Here is a 21,818-nt window from a genome sequence, read left to right as displayed (position 1 = left end):
TGGATGAGGGGGGGCTATCTTTTAGGCTATATATGCAACATGGCCACCATCTGGAAAAAAATGCAATATTGAATTAAAGGCAAGTTTTTCCCATGAGAGGGTGGTCATGTGAGAGAAGACCAGGAATGTCTCAGTAATTGATCGCCATAATCAAGTTTGCAATATCTCTTGTGTTTTAAAAGTTATCAACACAGAAAGATGCTCAAACAACCTTGAATGTTTCCAGTGATGCTCAGCTATCGGACTTGCTGTCCATGGTGCTGAACACAGAACTAAAGGCACAGGAGAACTTTTTGTGTTGATAACATTTGAAGAGATATTTATAAATTTGTCAGACAATTTGGGTGTTCTTTGATATGCTAATTATGTAGAAGTGATATTTCCATGTATAACTGGGCATATTTGTTGCCAAATTTAATGACTTTGTACTTTGGAGAGCCCCCCACCCCCTCCCCACCCCCACAACAGTGACCTGGCTATGTAGTCTAGTAAACCCAATGAAACAGAAGTCTAGCTATTTTCTCTGGAGCGCCTGCTATCACAGCTCTCTGGTTGTATTTAGTCTATAGCACCTCTTATAACTCCAGTCTGGTTATATAGTCTATAGCACCTTATATAACACCAGTCTGGTTATATAGTCTATAGCACCTCCTATAACACCAGTCTGGTTATATATATATAGTCTATAGAACCTCCTATAACACCAGTCTGGTTATATATATAATCTATAGCACCTTATATAACTCCAGTCTGATTATATATATAGTCTATAACACCTTATATAACACCAGTCTGGTTATATAGTCTATAGCACCTCCTATAACACCAGTCTGGTTATATAGTCTATAGCACCTCCTATAACACCAGTCTGGTTATATATATAGTCTATAGCACCTCCTATAACACCAGTCTGGTTATATAGTCTATAGCACCTCCTATAACACCAGTCTGCTTATATATATAGTCTATAGCACCTCCTATAACACCAGTCTGGTTATATATATATATAGTCTATAGCACCTCCTATAACACCAGTCTGCTTATATATATAGTCTATAGCACCTTATATAACTCCAGTCTGGTTATGTATATAGTCTATAGCACCTCCTATAACTCCAGTCTGGTTATGTATATAGTCTATAGCACCTTATATAACTCCAACCTGGTTATATATTCTATAGCACTTTATAAAACACCAGTCTTTATATATATATATATATATATATATATATATATATATATATATATATATATATATAGTATATAGCACCTCCTATAACACCAGTCTGGTTATGTATATATTCTACAGCACCTCCTATAACACCAGCCTGGTTATATAGTCTATAGCACCTTATATAACATTAGTCTTTTTATGTATATAAAGTCTATAGCACCTCCGATAACACCAGTCTGGTTATATATATATATATATATATATATATATATATAGTCTATAGCACCTCCTATAACACCAGTCTGGTTATATATATAGTCTATAGCACCTCCTATAACTCCAGTCTGGTTATGTATATAGTCTATAGCACCTCCTATAACTCCAGTCTGGTTATATACAGTAGTTTTTAGCACCTCCTATAACAGCAGTCTGATTATATAGTCTATAGCAGCTCCTATAACACCAGCCTGATTATATAGTCTATAGCACCTCCTATAACACCAGTCTGGTTATATATATAGTCTATAGCACCTCCTATAACAGCAGTCTGATTATATAGTCTATAGCACCTCCTATAACACCAGCCTGGTTATATACAGTAGTCTGTAGCACCTCCTATAACACCAGCCTGGTTATATAGTCTATAGCACCTTATATATCAGCACTCTGGTTAGGTATATAGTCTATAGCACCTCCTATAACACCAGCCTGGTTATATAGTCTATAGCACCTTATATATCAGCAGTCTGGTTAGGTATATAGTCTATAGCACCTCCTATAACAGCAGTCTGATTATATAGTCTATAGCACCTTATATAACACCACTCTGGTTATATACAGTAGTCTGTAGCACCTCCCATAACACTATTTTATAGACAGTGTCATCTTACCTATTGTTATAATCTATAGACAAATATTTACCCGTCTCCTCCCCCTTCGCGGTATTTATGGTGCTCACTAATCCCTAATGTCATCTTGAATACGTTTGTCTACAACTACACGACGACCTAAACAAACACTTCATTATACACCGTACAGTTTGATGTTTTAGCAGAGGCGAATGCAATTTTAATGAAATACACTGATAGAAGCGAGCTGTAAACTGCAGACATGACGGGCGCGCTTTCTAATTGCATTGTCCATGGATTTGCGTTTGCCATTCTAATCCATACCTCTTTGTTCTTGTTAATCTTTTTTGATGTTGCATTCTTTTAGATCCTTCTATTTATCTCTTAGAAGACAGAAGTAGGATGAAAACGAGTCAATTTCCATTAACAAGCTTATGTTTTCTGCTCCCTCGCCGCTACATTAAGAAAACTTACCAAAAATAAAGCGTCAAGGAGACAAAACGCTGCCGATCTGGACCCGGGCTCTGTCGGATCTCAATTAGTTTCTATATTAGAAGCGATATCCAGAAGGTCGACATGAATCGCTGGTTTTAAGTGGATTACGTAACTGACAATACTGAATGTAAAGGGTTGATTTGACTGAAAATAGCGCCACCCTTTCTATAGGTTGTTTCCTGAACTGCAGCTCATCTCTATTTAACCTCCTTCCACCACTCCACAGTAAATTAACGTCGCTGCAGCCTATGCCTGAGGCTGCAGCAATGTTAATTTACGATCCAGGATGACACAGGCACAGGAGCTGCGCCTGTGTCATCTGCAGCAGGTCCCAGCTATCAGTGATAGCCGGGGACCCGCCGCAACTCTCAGCACTGGAGCCACGCTCCGTGCTGAGAGTTAACCCTATAGATACTGCGTTCAGCACGACCCCAGCATCTATAGGGCTCATAACAGAGAATTCTCCCTCTACAGAGGGAGAATTCTCTGTCAGTGTCCATCGGGGCTCTGCGAAGTGATCGCAGAGCCCTGATGGTAGCCATGGAAACCGGAAGCCTGAGGCTTCCGGTTTCCTGGCTACTGAGGCTGGCGGAGGGAGGTAAGGCAGGGCGCCGTGAGCTTTGCCCCCTGCTCTCTCTCCCCTGCCGCTGTCACAAGATTGTAACAGCAGCAGGGGACAGAGGAGAGGGGGGAGACACAGGGACATCAGCTTATGGGATCATTATGATCCCATAAGCTGATATATTAAAACGACCTGGGCATTGATGCATCAATAACCCCAGGTCGTGAAAGGGTTAAAGGGTTAAAATCAACTGGTGCCAGAAAGTTCCAAAGATTTGTAATTTATTCTATTAAAAAAATCTTAAGTCTTCCAGTACTTATCAGCTGCTGTATACCCTCCAGGAAGTGGTGTATTCTTTCCAGTCTGACACAGTGTTTTGGAAGTACTGGAAGACTTGAGGTTTTTTTTTTATTAATAGAAGTAAATGAAAAATCTGTGACACTTTCTGGCACTGGTTGATTTGAAAGAAAAACATTTTTGGTGATGCACCCCTTTAAGTCAATGAATCTGATCTGTAGTTGAACAAATTCTGAAATGTTCCTTTAAACAAGTGGAACCCCATGTAAGGATACCCCTACCCAAGGCGTAATTTAATGCATCTCATCCTCAATGTAAATTCATTACGGGGTCCCCTCCTACCATGTGTCATTAGTGTAATCATAAGTGGCAGAGGAGCTTTCGGGTCCCCTCAGGCAGCAGTGACTGGAAGTAATTGCTGACTCCACACTATATTACAGCTCGGCTGCTTCCCATACAAATTAACTAACAAATCCCTTTAGAAGCCTGAGCTCAGCTGCATTGATGTTGAGGTAAATGCATCCAGAACAGCAGGCAGACCTTTTACCCAGGAATCAGTGGGACAGTCCTAGATTTCAGGCAGAGTCCAACTATTTGCTGCACGTCTTGTGTATCCAGAGCACATAACTTAAAGTGTCACTGTCGTTTAATTTTTTTATTTTTTTTTTGCAGAAATCAAGTACAGGCGATTTTAAGAACCTTTGTAATTGAGTTTATTAGTCAAAAAATGCATTTTTATCATGAAAAAGCAGTTTGAATCTCTCCCCCCTGTTTCCATGGTTCTCTATGGAGAGAGGAGGGGTTGAGGGAGATGAGGCACCAAAACAGGACAACAAAGAGTTAATTTACAGCTACATCACTGGGCTATCTCCTCTGAAGTCAGCACTGACCTCTCTGACCTCTGAATACCGGATTTCACACAGCTCTCACTGTGTAATCCTTTGTTCTCTGCTCTCTGCTGGCGACTAATCTCCCTTCTCCCTCCTCCCCCCTCCCCTCTCCATAGGTTACACAAGGCTCGACTGATGTTAAAGAGGACCTGTCACCCCCCGTGCCGGGGTGACAGGCTCCCGACCCCCCGTTAGAGCTCCTGATTGGAAAGAAGAAAAAAAAATGACACACTTCCCTTTTAAGCCATCAGCCTACAAGAGGTGAAGAGAGGAGCAATGGGGGGGGGGCAGTATCTTAGCACAGGTGGCACAATGACTTCACTGGGTACTCTTAAGAGGGGGAGGATGAACCTTTTAACCCATCTACCTAACTACTAACCCAAACATCTACATGCACCCTAACCACCCATACACCTACCTCTCCGCCTATTTACACACCAACCCACCGGGCCAAGCAGCCTACTTACCGATCCACCCAGATTTACTTAGCTACTAGGTACTGTACGGAGGGTGACCTATCTTTCTACTATACGGGGAACCTATGTACCTTCTATATACTGTATGTACTCTAAAGGGGCCACCTACTATACTGGTCTACAACTATATGAGCAAATAGGGGCATAGCTGTGTAGGGAGGGAAATGGGAGCATGTACAGTAACTGTGTAGGAGCAATCTGATGGAGCACTAGATGACATTATTAATGTGTGGGGGTACAAAGGGAATAATGATTATTGTCTGGGGGTACACAAAGGGGAGCATTATTAAAGGAGAACTCCAGCCAAAATGAAAAATCTGGTTCAGGCAGGAGGTTGTGAGAACATAATAAAGAAAGTATACTTACTCATCCCCGTGTCCGCACAGCGCTGTGTTACGAGCTCCCTGACTGCCGCTGGGCTCTAGCTTCTCCCAGTGTCCCTCCCTAATCACTGACTGGCTGAGCGGCCATTTCTTAGCCGGGTCATGATGTTGCAAGAGCAAAAGCATCAGAAGCCTAGCAGGGAACTTTCAGAGGTTATTTAGTGCTGTGGGCTCACTGGGACAGGTAAGTATAGATTGTTTATTATGTTTCCACAGTCCCCTTTCTGCACTGGATTTTTCATTTTAGCTGGAGTTCTCCTTTTAGCCACAAAGGGAAGAATGATTAATTGGTGGGGTACAAAGGGGCACAATAATAAAGCAGTAGGAGTAGTCCTATTTGGGTTGTACGCAGTATACAGTATGCTCTCTGTAATGATGGCTTCAAGCAAGCAAAATTTTATCATCGAGCGCTACAAATTTATAATACTAATCCTATATGTGGTGTACCCCCGGAGATGTTTTGTTGGAGGAGGGACCGGTCACTTGCTAGGTGGACAGGTGTGACTCCACTCCAGTGGTGGTTGGCCGAGATACAGCCGGACCTTAAGGTGTTGTCACGTGACGCCAGTGCCTGGAGGGCACACAGGTTTGATGGCACGTCTGCTTTTTTTTTTTATAAGACTGAACTAAACTTCCTGTCTCCGTGACTTACTTCCTCCCAGCATGTAAGGTGCGCTGTGAGTGGGCGAAGAGTGCAACAGAAGAAGAAAGGAGGGAGATGATAGGAAAGAAGAGAACTAGACTCCAACTGGTCTACAGATTCTGTTGACACATAGAAAACAATAACCCTTTACAATCCTTCAGCTGTGCAGCTTCCATATACACATACATAATACAGTGACATCTAGTGGTGAACTTTGGTACTACTTTCATCACCGCAACAGTACAATAAGTACAGACTTTTGCGAAGGGTGTATGCCTACGTAACAACCGTGGTAGGACACGACATATACAATAATACTACAATTTATGAAACTAATACAACGTATCTGGGCTGTAAATTCTTAGCATAACAATCACACTCCCATACAAAATAAAAAGCCTCCAAAGGGTTAACCCCGCCGAGAAACCCACCTATGTTGACTTATTTTTAACATTGCCGATGCAAACTGGAGAAAATGAATTCCTCATACCGCTCAAGCGTCGCTGTCACTTAATTAAATTTTAATTTTCTCACTGATATGTAGATTGTTATTAAAAACCATTGACAAGTAAAGTTGAACGAAAATTACTTTCAGTCTCACATGCCCCAACGTAGAAACCCTTAGCAACTAAATCCATCTTCTGCCAGCGCACTATATAAGTATAATTGAAACTCAGCAGGAGGTCAAAGCAGTGCGAGACAGGATGCCGGATACCTTCTCCGTATTTCAGTCCGTACTGCTCATCTTCTTCATGCCCAAGCAGAATCATCTATTGGTATATAGGAAGAAGAATGAGGAGGAATTGCAACTATCAACTGGTTGTGAAACACGTCTGGGCTAGTGATGAGCGAGTACTGTTCGATCGAATAGATATTCGATCGAATAGTGAGATATTCGAATATTCGATATTCATATGAATATCCCGCGAATATTCGATAAATATTCGATAAGCGTTCAAATGGGGGTTTCACCCTTCAAATGGTCAAATAGATGTTTTTCACTAATCGAATACTTGTTCCCATAGACTTTAATGGGATCGAATATTCGAATATCTCACTATTCGCTCATCACTAGTCTGGGCATGAAGATGTTACCACTAATTTATTAAAGCAGCCAAAATATGAATGGGATAATACTTACCCTACTGTTAGCAGTCAGAGAGGAACTCCATCACTGTATATGCATGAGGCATATGTACATATATACACTACAGGTCATTGAAATATGAGGTCTCTCCTAATATTGATTGATATCAAACAGTACTGGATTTTCTCACCCAAGGTGCTGGGCACAGCAGGACCGCACTGCTCCAGACAGCAGGGGTGTACAGTCTTTCAGTTGCCCCTAGCAACCAATCAGATTCCACCTTTCATTCCTCACAGACTCTTTGGAAAACGAAAGGTGGAATCTTATTGGTTGCTAGGGGCAACTGAGCCAGTTTCACTTTACACCATGTTTGATGAATCCCCCCTATAATGCCCACTTGCATTTTTGGACTTGTTAAAGTTGAACTCCAGTTCAGTCCCCACCAATAATCTAAGTTTGTTCATAATTGGGTTCTATTTTATGAATTGGGCCATTTGTCTGCAGCACATTCTGACTCACACCCTGAAGCTGCTGAAAATCCTCACTTCCTGGTCCACTCTGTCTCCACCCTCTGTGCTCCCTCTCCATTCTGAGACAGAGGTCACATGATCTGTCTTTTCCATGGCCAGGAAAGCCGTAACCCCACCCACCTCTGACATCACACAATGATGACCTAGTCAAGAGCGGGGGGACAACAGCCTCCCCTGAGCAGTATAGGGGAAAGGAGACATTGTTGTTTCATCTCTCTTCCTTTTTCTAATTTATTTATGTAGGATGATAGATAGATAGATAGATAGATAGATAGATAGATAGATAGGAGATAGATAAATAGATAGATAGTAGTGATGAGCAAGTACTAAAATGCTCGGGTTCTCATTACTCGAGACGAATATCTCCCGATACATTTTTGCAGGGGACCCAAGTTCGGTAGGGGGAAGGTCGTGTGAAAACCTGTCAACCTCAGAAATTGATGGAAACACAACAGAAATGGACAGGAAACAGCAGGGCAGCATGTATGGATGCCTCTGAGGCTGCCTAATGGCACCATTATGCCTAATTCTGTGCAACAGCCTGGTTAAAACAGAGGTAGGCATAGGGACCACCCAAAAACTCAGCCTGACACAGCATGACAGTGAGAACACAGGGAACCATTAAAACAGAGGTAGCATAGCATGAACCAGCCAAAAATTCAGCCTGACACAGCATGGAACAAGGTAGAGTGTTTACAAAGCAGAAGCAGATTGAGATAGTGGTGGGCAGATACTAAAAGACAGGAGTGGCATTGTTCAGAGCAACAACAAATGCCCAAAGGAAACCTCTCCTACTCTGGACAGTTCCTGACTTGGACAGAGGTGGCAGCACAGAGCACAGCGTCAGACTAGAGAGAATACACTACTTCCTGCAGGACATACAGCAGCTGCTAAGTACTGAAAGACTTAAGATTTTGATATAGAAGTAAATTACAAATCTGTAACATAACTTTCTGACACCAGTTGATTCGAAATCAAGTTCTTTTTCTTTGGAGTATCAGACATTGATTGTAAGGGAAGCTACCTCCGGTAAGTAGAACTGTACACAAAGTTCTTTAGCTACTTTGCATATTCCATCACTGATGAGAGGTGATCATCTCTGATGTATTGTTCATTTTTCACCAGCAGATGGCAGAAAGTATTACATGAATACTTTAAAACACAATAATCTGCAGTGGCAGAGATAAGCTCATAGGAGTTGAGGCATAAGAAGGTCCCTATAACCCTCTGCCCCACATATTATGAGGTTCTGCAACAGCTGAACTTATTATACACACTGCAGTTACCTATATCATGGTAATAATAGAAAGCGCAAGAAAGCTATAGTATATATCAGTATATGTATAGTACATATCGGTATATGTATAGTATATGGTATGGTAGATGGTTTCTGCAGCACCTACTGTATGTATGTGATGTTTATTCACATAAAATTTACAGACATGATTATGGGAATCTTCTACTTGTGTGAATTCAAGGCAGAATATATATATATATATATATATATATATATATATGTATATATATATATATATATATATATACACACACACACATATATATATATATATATATATATATATATATATATATATATATATATATATATATATATATATATATATAAGCTCTAAAACTTAAATTTCAACCTAATTAGCAATTTCTCAGGCTGATAGACATCTGCACTTGCACTTGCAGCATTTGCCCAGCAGGTGCCGCTGTTTATCTATTTTTATAGACAGCGCCAATATTCGTAGCACAAACCTAAGACACTCCAGTCTTTACTTCCCCTCCTGCTGTCAATCAATCCCTCACCTTAGATTTAGGGATTTCATTTTCCCGCTATAGATTTTCTATTTCTAAGAAAACCGACATGAATGTAAGAATCACTACTGTCAGACGGACTTTACATATGTGACAATCCAGCCCCAGCCAAGGCGCGTAGCAACAGGAGGAAGAAAGAGGGAGGACAAGCAGATTAATGGAAAAAGATATTGGATTAACAGTAGGACATAATAAGAATCCATTGTAAATAAGATGTGGAGACAATTTCGTCTCCCAGCTTGGTGACTTTATTAGATGAGAGGCGTAGGCACGGCACTTATTAGCACCCAGCTGTTAGGATTTAAAGGGGTATTCCAGTTTCAGCAACAACAAAAAAAATAATTTCACTACATGATGAGAAATTATACAACCTTCTGATATACTTTCTCTATCAGTTATTCACAGTCTTCTAGATCTCTGCTTGCAGACACTGAATGGAGACCTCCATTACTTTCTTTGGGGACAATCTATCCTGGTCATGTGATCACATTCATGACATCCTGAAGAGTTTCAGTACGGAATCGGCAAGGAATATCTGCAATGTGTGAACGGGGACGAAGAGATTCTGCAGGTATATGCTGAGATGTGGCGGTTTAGTTAGTTTTGCCTATAAATGAATATTCACTTGTTATATATCTAAGTATTAGGGGTCACATGACATGTCGGTGAGTTACATGACTGATCAGTCCGATTCTAAATGTCCTGCAGTTTTCAATTTTTTTTAAGGCTATGTTCACACTGCGTATATGTCCGGCCGCATATTTTCGCGGCCGGAAATATACGCGGTAAACTCCGGCCGGAGATTTACGCTACTTGCGGCCGGCTATGTACGGAGCGTGAACTTACGCCCGTAGTCTACTTACGCTTCCCGAGCGCCCTACGTAGCGATTTAACAGCGGTCTTTTACTTGGAAATCTTCGCCTAGCCCCGGACACCCCACAGAACCTTTTGGATCGGCACAAAAAGCTGCAAAAATGAAGAAATCACCACTACGTACGGGACCGCATGTAACGCTACGGGCGTAAGTTCCGGCATTTTCGTCCGCAAACAATGGTCTGGTTCATTTTTTACGGCGCCGCGTACGATCCGGGCGTAAGTTAGTACGTAGTGTGAACTGTGCAGCCGTACTTTGTATACTTTCCATTATACGCAAACTACGTAAGTCTCCGGCCGCTTATTCACGGAGCGCGCTATGGACGGAAACTTACGTAGTGTGAACATAGCCTAAGGGTGTACAGACAAGAAACGGGCATTTCCATTGGTATATATAAAAAAATAAAAACAGACACGAGCGGAAAATTAAATAAAAGTATAATAGAAAATGGTATTGCTTATTATATAAACAACCAGCTAAAAATGAAAACCAGAACGCCCTATTAATTCAATAACTCATCAGTCTGCAGAACCCCCTGCTGGTCACAGCAGGTAGTACAAGTCATCCTACTTGCACTTGGCTGTCATAAAGAACCGCGGGGAGTTCATTGTAAAATGTTTGTGTGAGGTTCGTGGAGGCTTTTAGCGAGCGATATCTTTAGGAGGATAAATAGGGTTGTTTAGTAACAAACGTTCCTTCCTCGAGAATGTTTCGAGCATGTTTTCTTATGTTGTGCCAAACACACTCATCACTGAAACAGCTTCACGAGAGCGAGATAATCTCAGCCAGGCAATTACTCACAGCTCATCTTTACATCTTCCCCGGCTCTCTGTAGCGCTGCCAATCTCCTAAGAATAAATCAGGTTTCAATTCAAATGTGGTGGAAAAATAGGTTTAATTTTAGCTTTTAAAACAATATTTAAATTTCAAGGAAAAATCACCTGAAAGTTCGGTAAGGCGCTGCTGAAATACGGCGGCTACAGAGGTTACTGAGATTATTATTACTATAAGAACCTGTATATGGCTGGCATCAGATATTCCTTTCCTGTCCTTCAGGTTAATTTAAAGAAATTAAAAAAAAAATAAAAATTCAAATCAACTGGTGTCAGAAGATATGTAACTTCTATTTAAAAATCCCAAGTCTTTCAGTACTTACCAGCTGCTGTATGTCCTGCAGGTAGTGGTGTATTCTTTCCAGTCCAGGAACTGTCCAGAGTATCAGCAAATCCCCATAAAAAAACTTTCCTGCTTTGGACAGTTCCTGTCACGGACAGAGGTGGCAGCAGAGAGCATTATGTCAGACTGGAAAGAACACACCACTTCCTGCAGGGCATACAGCAGCTGGTATGTATTGGAGGACTGGAGATTTTTAAATGGAAGTAAATTACAAATTTGTATAACTTTTTGACACCAGTTGATTTGAAATAAAACATTTTTTTTGCGGAGTAACCCTTTAAGAAAGGCTGATGTTAGAGATTTCAGCTAAAGTCTATTATGCCACTGTCGCTATGGCAACACTTTATGTCAATATGTTCCAGAAGCTCTTTACGGCACTGTTGTAGAAATATAAAAGACAAGATTGTAAATGACTAGACAAGAGACCATTAGGGTGCCTTTACACCTACAGGATCCGCAGCAGATCTGCAGCAGATCCGCAGCAGATTTGATGGTGCAGATCTGCTGCAGATTTGATGCTGTGTTCAGTTATTTAAATGAAATCTGCTTCGGATCCACTGCGGATCCGCAGCAGAAAATCAGCTGCGGCTCCTGTAAGTGTGGAAGTACCCTTAGGGTATGTTCACACTCAGCAAAACAAGAGGGAAACCCGTCTGCCACAGAGTCACACAGTGTCTCTATGGGATGGCTCACGCGCCTCCGCTTCTGTCGCTCTCCGCTCAAGGAGTTGAGATGTCAATTCTTTGAGCGGAGAGTAGCGGCGTGCAATACATCTCATAGAGACACTGAGGTAGGCGGGAGCTCTCCGCCTATATGTGTGAACATACCCTAACACTTAGCTGCTGGTGCAGTGTCCCACTGCAGGTGTTTCCAGTGGTTGGTTAGGTGTAGCACAATCCTTCTTATTGTTTTAGAAGAGAGAAGAATTTGCTCCTTATCCTTTGCAGTCCTTCAAAAAGGAGGACCAGTGTCAGTGCTAGCCTGTGAGGGGAACAAGCACAAGGACCTTAAAGTGTCACTGTCGTGAATTTTTTTTTTGCAGAAATCAATAGTCCAGGCGATTTTAAGAAACTTTGTAATTGGGTTTATTATCCGAAAAATGCATTTTTATCATGAAAAAGCAGTTTGAAGCTCTCCCCCCTGTCTTCATTGTTCTCCTATGGAGAGAGCTAAAGAAAAGACCAAAACAAGACAACAAAGAGTTAATCTACAAATCCCTCACCTGATATCTCTTGGGACCATCACCAGTGTCCTGTCTGAGCTCAGATTACAGCTGTCACCCAGCTCCGTGCCTGTAATCCTCTGTTATCTGCTTTCTGCTGCCGGCTAACTCCCTCCTTCCTCCTCCCCCCTCCCCTCTCCCTAGAGCAGACAGGGTACGTCTCCTGCAACAAGTCACAGTTTTCAGATTTTTCAGAGTGGATGAAAAAGAGGAAGGAGGGGGGGACCTGGGAAAAGGCTTTTTACATGCAGATAATGGCAGATTTGGCTAATAAACCCAATTACAAAGTTTCTTAAAATCGCCTGGACTATTGATTTCTGCAAAAAAAAAAAATACGACAGTGACTCTTTAAAGTTTTCCTGGTACCAGGCATCTGTACTTCATGACTGTCACATTATATAACTGTTCAGACCTGCATCCTGCGATAGGAAACTGCAGCTCAATCATAGTGAGCACATTTCTACACACTTAGAGATAGACAGTATAAACATTGTCCTTAAGGTGAAGGAAATCAGAGGGGCTAGCACTAGACTCATCTCTGCATCACGGCACGGATTAACCCTTCAACTGCCTGTTACCACCTGCAGCCACTTTCTGCTGCCTTAAAGGGAAATATGCATATTTGTACTGTCAGTTTTTTCTTTAAAATTGCAAGGAGAGCTTTAAGAGTTGGTGATTCTGTCCATAAGATGGCCGACATGCAGGAGCATGTGACCATGACCCGCTCCCTAGTGTCCTTGATAGGCATATACAGTCTCAGTGATGGACAATGGGGGGCGGGGCATGGTCACATGCTCCTCCATGTTGGCCATTTTATGGACAGACTCAACACAGAGCAGGGCAGCCCAGCCTAGGGGAGGGGAGTCAGATTTTAGCTCTATGAGGTACACAAGGCGCTGCTGTAAGTACTATGAGTAGTTACTAATACTGTACACTGAACTATTTCCAGTGGCCAACCTCTTTAATGACGGCCACAAAAAATGTTCAGGATTATCATTTGCAGGTGTTATTTGGTGTCTTTGCAGATGTAATTTTTACAAAGTGGAAACATAGCCTTAAAGGGGTATTCTGTTCAAACTTTTGATATGTTGCTGTTCATGGTGAGACTAATAATTCTTTTCATACTAATTATTATCTATTCAGCCTCCTTCCCCCAGTTCTGAGCTGCTGTTTTCCGCTGAAGACACAAAAATCTGAGTGTGAGCTTTTCTCTCTGTCTCTCCCTTCTCCCCTTCCCTTCTGAGACGACTGATGTAAACAAGTCACTGGCAGGCTTTATCTGCAATATTGTAGCTACTTTGTAATGCTGGGAGATGAACTCAGCATTCCCAGCATTACAAAGTTGCTACAAAGCTGCAGATAAAGCCTTCCAGGGATGTGTTTACAACTTGTTAGCCGTCTCAGAAGGGAGGAGGGAGGGACAGAGAGAAAAGCTCAAACACAGATTTTTATGTCGTTAGCAGAAAGCAGTAGCTGAGAACTGGGGGAAGAAGACTGAATAGATAATAGCAAGTATGGAAGGAATTGTAGTCTCACCATGGACAACAACATATCAAAAGTTATATTTGAGTGGAATACCCCTTTAAGCTTGAACTAGAGGCAATCCTCTGCAGCATTTTTTTTACAGCATGTAGACATCTTGTAGATATTAAGAAATTAATTTTGTCCCCCACTTTCTTTATTTTTTGTAATAAAAAAATATTTTCCAAGAAAAGAATCCAGCAAATTAATACGATATGTCATGCAGCGATGCTCATAAATATATCGCCTGGAATATAAACATAAATTAAATTAAAAAAAAAAAAAAAAAAACTTCATTAAAGAAAATGTGATTTGTTCCGTATCTGACAGACGGATATTTAGGAAGGTAAAATAAATTGGAAGCTGCAACTTGTTTGTGACAGTGTAATAGTGCGCGGCAGCACGGGACTGGAGGAGACAGGGCAGCGTAGATTAATTGCAATGGGAAAGTATCTGCCACCTGGTTCTATCCAGAATATATTTTATAAAGACGTGATGTGATGGAGTGTTCCACGGAATACAGATATCTGAACGCTGAGGATCAGAAGGGGCAATAAGAGAGATGAATCAGCACTGGGAGCCAGACTGCAAGAAAATGTACAGGTGCTGAATTATACTTAAAGTGCCACTGTTGCTTAAATTTATTTTATTTATTTTTTTGCAGAAATCAGTAGTACAGGCGATTTTAAGAAACTTTGTAATTGGGTTTATTAGCCGAAAAAGCATTTTTATCATGAAAAAGCAGTTTGAAGTTCTCCCCCCTGTCTTCATTGTTATCAATGGAGAGGGGAGGGGTGGAGGGAGATGAGGCACCAAAACAGGTCAACAAAGAGTTAATTTACAGCTACATCACCAGGCTATCTCCTCTGACAGTCAGCACTGACCTCCCTGACCTCTGAATACTAGCTTTCACACAGTTCCGCTGTGCAAGCCTTTGTTCTCTGCTCTCTGCTGCTGACTAATCTCTCTCCTCCCCCCCCCCCCCCTCTATAGAACAGACAGGGCTCAAGTGATGTAAAAGATTTCCTGATAATGAGCAGTGGATGAGAGAGTGGGGGGGTTGGGAAAGTCTTTTTGAATGCAGATAATGGCATATTTGCCTAATAAACCCAATTATAAAGTTTCTTAAAATCGCCTGGACTATTGATTTCTGCGAGAAAAAAAAATAAAAATGAAATGGCAGTGATACTTTACAGGGGTATTCCAACCTCTGCTTGTTATCCCCTATCCATAGAATATGGTAAATAAGCATAGTGTTAGGGGTCCAACTGCTGAGACCAGCAATGATTCTGAACGTAGGTGCCGCAAGTAAGTCAAACAGTGGCACCCCAAGAAATCCGCTTGCTCACAAAGATATCCACTTCTTCCAAGAAACAGTGCCACTCTTGTCCTCAGTTGATGAGTGGTATTGCAGTTCTAGAGCTGAGTTCTACTACAGCACACAACCTGGTGCTGTTTTAAAGGGAATCGGTCACCTCCCTGGTGGAATGTAAACCGGCCCCAGTACCTTATAGCTGCACAGCTCTCTAACCCCCTTGTGTGCAAGAAATAAAAAAAAAAAAAATTTTTAGTCATAGTTCCTGAAACCCAGTAGTCAGAGCCACAGCGTCATGTATCTGTACTATCTCTGCCCTTTTCATCGCCACTCACACTTGATTGGCAGGCCTTTGCCTTAAAGGGGTATTCCGGAGTAAAAAAAAATATTTCAAATCAAATTATGCCAGATAGTAATACAAATTTGTAATTTACATCTATTTATTAATCTAAAGTCTCCCAGTACTTATCAGCTGCTGTATGTCCTGCAGGAAGGGGTGTATTCTATCCAGTCTGACACACTGCTCTCTGCTGCCACCTCTGTCCATGTTCGGAACTGTCCAGAGCAGGGGAGGTTTTCTATTTACTACTTCCTTTGCCAGTTCCTGACATGGAAAGAGGTGGCGGCAGAGAGCACTGTGCGAGACTGGAAAGAATACACCACTTCCTGCAGGACATACAGCAGCTGATAAGTACTGAACGGCTTGAGATTTTTAAACAGAACTAAATTACAAATCTATATAACTTTCTGATACCAGTCTATTTTAAAAAAGTTTGTTTTTCTTCAGAGTACCCCGTTATATTCCCAGCACTCAGGTTGTCAATCGACCAGGGAGGTGACCAATACCCTTTAAGAAGAAAGCAGCCATGTTCTTCTACTCCTCCACAATCCTTTAACAAGTTAACAATAGTCAAATTAACGCTGCAGGGCTCCAGAGCATAACTCGCCTCTGTAAAGCAAATATTTGTCTATCCCTTTAACGTAAATCCATACATTGTAAAGCCTGGCGGCCCGCCGTATGTATAAGAACAGCCATACGTGGCTTAATTACATTTGCGCGGCCATTAAGGTCCCATCTTTCTCATGCATATTTCACGGATATAATGGTAATTTGGAGTTTGGGCACACGCAATTACACCGGGCAGGAGAGTTTTAATTTCTATTGATCACAGATGAGCCTTCGGTTTGCCTTCCCTCTGGCATCAATCAATAGGCACTTAGCTACAGAAGGAGCCAACTGATCAATAAGGACAAAAAAAATAAATCAGCTTTTAATGCCTTTTTAATATTTCTCTGAATTATTTGCTGGTTATTGATTTTTATTAAGTAACCGAGAGATAGACAAAAAGTCATTACATGGGCTATCGGGGTGTCTAGCAATGGCGCCAAATGATGATCTATAGCAGAGATAGGGAAACCTTCAACCCCCAGCTGTTGCAAAACTACAATTCCCATCATGCCTGGACAGCCAAAGCTTCGCTTTGGCTGTCCAGGCATGACGGGAATTGCAGTTTTGAAACAGCTGAAGCGCCAAAGGTTCCCCCATCCCTGATCCGCATAACGAAACGTTCATGTATTGACACCCGGAGAGGTAACTTTCTGCATGACTAAATGTAGTATCCCACTACGTGTTTCTCTTTTCTTCTTGCACCTTGGTATCTCTCTAGTCTAGTGTCACAGGTTAGGACAGGAGGCCGCTGTTCCTTACTCCAACCACTAGATGTCACTCTCTCACAGCACAGCTGCAGGTCTAGCTACATACACTTCCCTTTATAGTAACTACTTCCCTTTAGTTGTAAGTTATTTAGTATCAGGCTACAGGCCAGGCAGGACGTGTATATAGTTGTTCCTGCCACTAGTTACCCAACCACTATGGGTCACTAGACAAGACCCCTAGGGGAACCGGAGACAAGATAGTCTTCACCCTTACCTACGTCGTGGATTATACTTGCTAGAAAGGGACAGTCGACCGCTTTGAAGAACAGGGACAGATACGAAAAGACTGGACCTGCAGTAGAGCACAGTGCCAGTAAGCCACTCTCTACTAACAAGACTCTCAGCTTTGTAGGAAGGGTTCTACAAGCCAGCTCCACCAAGAGCAGAAGCCTGGGACTCGTACCACCCAAGTAGGACGGAAACCTGACACTGTGGGGCAGAAGGTGGTTAGGTGAGAGAACTAGACTCCGAGATACATGAATACATGAGGCACTTCACTGCATCCCGGCAGAGTACACAGTATGTTAGGCAGGGGCGGATTAACTTTATCATAGACCCCGGGCTTTTTACCAAGTCTGGGCCCCTCACCCCATTGTAACTATGGCATCCAGCACTAGCGTGGTGTTCATAAAACAGGATAGATAATGTCATAATGCCCTGATTTGTGCAAATTTGCAGTGATTTTTTTGCAAATCATGGCAGAATTGTAGCCAGGTGACAGTACACCACTGAAAGTATAAGTCTTTTTGAGCTCAGAGCCCTCGGGCTACCGCCCGAAACTGTCCTATTATAATCCGCTACTGATGTTAGGCAAGGGGCCTCCTATCCGGTCCCTGACACCATTTACTGTTTCTTCTATTAGCTCACCTATGTACCTGTTGGTCTATTATTATTGCTGATTATTTTTGCACAAAGTTGCTGAGCACTGTATGTAATTATGACAGGAATCGAGCCCCGCGTCAGGTTCCTGTCTCTGCCAAGGCGCGCAGCTCAGCTGGGAGAAATGCCGATGGCGTCCTTCAAAAAAAGCAGGACCGGTTGCTGGGGGTGCGCCGATGGCATCCCTAGCAGCCGTTTTACACTTCCAGGTCTTGGGCCGCGCTCTGAGACGTCACCACGCTTCTGCTTGTGAGCAGGACTGGTTGCTGGGGGCCCGCTGATCGCGTCCAGCCTGCTATGCTTACCTTTTCTTTTGTATGTAGCCGCGGCCGGGGCTTCACCACCCCCCGGTCAATCGGCATCAGCTGTACCCTTGGTGGTGACTGACAGCTGACCTAGCCAGTTAGCTGTCAGCATCTAGGTTCCTGTTCACTATAAATCCCAGCCCTGGTCTTATCCCATTGCCTGTGATAGCGCCTTGTGCCTTGACCTAGCGTTCTCCTGACTGTTATTGTGACTTTGACCTTTGGATTTCGTACCCTAACTTTGCTTCCTGGATTCTGATTTTGTACCTTCGCTGCCTGTGTGTTGCTGACCCCGTACTCTGACCATTCTCTATTGTGTTTGTTTGTCCTGTCTTGTTTTGTGTTGCACTTATTTCAGTGTAAGGATTGTCGACCAGTTGTCCGCAGTAATCTTTAGTACTGTTTGTGGTAAGTAGGTTGGGTCAGCTGGGGCGGGTGCCAGTCTAGGGCTGCACTCGTCTGTTGTCTTCCCAGTTCCCTACGTGACAGACGTTTTCTTCAAATAAAGTCTAAAAGTTGTTCAAAGTGGGACTCTGTCATCTTTACCACCGCACTTGCACCTCACCATAGTCCTAACCAAGGTCCGGTTGCCGTGTGTCCGGGGGTGGGTGTTACCACTTCCTGCCACTGTGATAAGTAGCCTCCAAAACACCAAACCCCCCAGCAGGCCCAACATCAGTTTCAGCAACCCGGGCCCTGGCATGAATGCTGAATAATAGTAATAGTGTTCAGATATTTCCCCCTTTTCCTTAACACTAATGAACACGATCTCAGCTGTAACCTACTTCACTAAGCCTCCACTCTCCATAACCTGCACTAATTAAAATGCAATTAAATTGAAAATTATGCAAAAGCCGCCACCAGATAATAGAGAATTACAGGAATATGGCTTTGCGGCGGAATATAACTGAAGGGAACAGTGAAAAAAGGTTTCTCTTATACCTTGAAAGCGTCATGGGGCCTATTAGTCATCATTGCATCAATAAGGTATGAGGAATACTTATCCTACGTTTTGCCAAAGATCTCAGATCAGTCATTTAATATAACAAACATGGCACAAATGGGAGTTTCTGTCCAGACATACTTACCTCCTTACATAATTAAAAACATAGGTCCATCCAGTTCTGCTTATTATTCTGCAGTGTTTATCCAGAAGAAGGCAAATAAACCCTCAAGATATAGAAGACTTGTGTTTAAAGGGAATCTACGACTCTAAATATATTGGTGCTTTTGTTATTGAGTTATGCTGTTAAAACCTTATATACATCATAGTTTGGGCTGTCCCAGGTCTCTGGTGCACTGCCACTCCCATCTGCCGCACCTGCCTCTTCATTAAAGGAGTTGCTAGTAATGTATACTTAGTACCTTTCAGTAATGTATACTTACCTGTTCACCATCACTGCGGGTTCCTGGGCCGCCTGCTCTGCGCCGTTGTCAGCGTTTTCTTCACATCTAATGGCGTGCCACAGGAAATGAACCCTCAGCATAGACTCCATGCTGACTGGCCATTTCCTATGGGAATAGAACGTCATTTGATGTTTTGAAAACACTGACAGCAGCAAAGAGCGGATGGCCTGGGAAAAAGCAGTGGCGGGGGAGCGGGAGAGGTAAGTATGCATTATTTACATGTCCCCCGCAGCCCCGGCAGCCTGGTTAAGTATGAATTGTTCCCAGACCCATTTTTCCAGAGCGCCCGGTGAGGGGGGAAAAAATAACATCCACTTACCCCCCTGGCTCCCGCGTTCTCTGTCTACTGCTTTTTCCCCTTATGTCCAGCCTCTTTTAGGTCTTAAGATGAGACTTGGGACATGATGTGGCAGGCACACACAGCCATTAAGTAGTAGAGGTGGGACACCGAATGGCTAAGCAGGCCTGCCACGTCATGCTGCCGGGCTCCAGTTTCTCCCAGGTTCCTGTGTTGTCACGACCCGGATCAAAAATGCCCGCTCAGCCAATCAGTGACTGCAGCATTGTCCCACCCCAGACACTGACTGGCTGACCAGGCAGTCCTGAGCCGGATCGTGACGTCACACAACCGGGAGCTGTGGGAAGCCAGCACTGTATTTTTTGCTTGTGCCAGACTTCTCCTTTAAAGTAGTCTGCAACAGGGATGGAGGTGATAGAACCTGGGAGCCACTGGGTATAGATAGGACCCAAGATGTCTTCATAGCACCCCGTGATGTAACTGTACATCATAGCGTGGGGGAAAAAAGATGAGAAATAAAACATCACATAAAGTTAAAATAAAAAAAAAATTAAAAAAATTAATTTCAAATAAATCATAACTTCCATATATCAGGCCATAAAGTGTGTACGCCATAATTCATGTACCTGGAGATATAATATAGAAGAAATCTTTAAAGTCGTCCATCCACACCTCCGCAAGCCGTCTGTTGTTCTTGTTGATCACATGACCCGTTCCACCAGGAAATGTATAAGGAGTCGCTTTCCGAAACACATGACCAACATGGGAACACGTTACGATTTCCAGTGATCCTCCACATTGCCAAATCTAATGGAGTGAAAAGTAAGCATAACATATTAGATTGGGCTATTTTTTGATAAGACTATTGTTTAGGTGTAACCAGCAATTATGGGGGTAGTCTTCTCAAATGGGTGGTCCTTTGGAGGCGTTTCATTGGTCACAAAAAAAGATTTGCTTTTGAAAGCCCTTTAAGGGGTTCTCTGGAGAAAAAATGTTTTTAGATTAACTGGTGTCATAAAGTTGTACTGATTTCAAAATTACTTCTATTTCAAAACTCCAGTCTTCCAGTACTCCGTACTAGAGATGAGCGAACCTGGAGCATGCTCGAGTCGATCCGAACCCGAACGTTCGGCATTTGATTAGCGGTGGCTGCTGGAGTTGGATAAAGCCCTAAGGCTATGCGGAAATCATGGATATAGTCATTGGCTGTATCCATGTTTTCCAGACAACCTTAGAGCTTTATCCAAGTTCTGCCGAACGATCGGGTTCTGATCGACTCGAACCCGAACCCGGTTCGCTCATCTCTACTCAGTACTTATCAGCTGCTGTATGTCCTGTCGGTAACTGTAACTGCTCTCTGCTGCCACCTCTGTCCATGTCAGGAACTGTCCAGAGCAGGAGAGGTTTTCTGTTTCAATATATTTTATTGTAATTTTTCAATAGAATTTTGTAAACATAGCAAATTTTGCAAACAAGATAGACAAAATATATAGCACAAATAAATTATAGAGGATAACAAGGAAAAGTAAACAATAAACATACGGTGACATATAATCTAGTGATATATCTTAAGAGTTATTCATAAAAGTGAAATAAATCTGCATGTATTACATTCATACATGTATTAATAGTATGTTCATAAACAAATAATAACCGAGTAATAAAACAATTAGAAAAGAATTAAGGTGAAAAGGGTGGACTAGATGTCCATGGTGACCACATCTCTCTGAATTTTACGATAGTATTGTTGCTATAGGCTATAGCCTCCTCATATTTGTAGGTTCTGTTTATCTCCTGAACAAATTCTGTTTTAGGGTACTAGACTGGAAAGACTGCAAAGAATAAACCACTTCCTGCAGGACATACAGCAGCTGATAAGTACAGGAAGAGATTTTT

The 21,818-nt window shown here is 42.4% G+C and overlaps 1 protein-coding gene across 2 annotated transcripts in view; it reads right to left on the bottom strand.

The window, feature by feature from the left end:
- GALNT13 (polypeptide N-acetylgalactosaminyltransferase 13) overlaps positions 1-21,818 on the bottom strand; it is a 233,881-nt gene that overhangs the window by 58,468 nt on the left and 153,595 nt on the right. For both annotated transcript variants that reach the window (XM_069985091.1, XM_069985092.1), the window contains exon 7: positions 20,549-20,729. In XM_069985091.1, the coding sequence (XP_069841192.1) occupies positions 20,549-20,729 (181 nt within the window). The remainder of the gene's footprint in view (positions 1-20,548; positions 20,730-21,818) is intronic.

This window comes from Dendropsophus ebraccatus, chromosome 9 (assembly GCF_027789765.1).
Source record: "Dendropsophus ebraccatus isolate aDenEbr1 chromosome 9, aDenEbr1.pat, whole genome shotgun sequence".
In the NCBI taxonomy this organism is placed as follows: Eukaryota; Metazoa; Chordata; class Amphibia; order Anura; family Hylidae; genus Dendropsophus; species Dendropsophus ebraccatus.
Note: the sequence above shows the minus strand (reverse complement) of the source record. Positions and strands in the feature narration are given on the sequence as shown.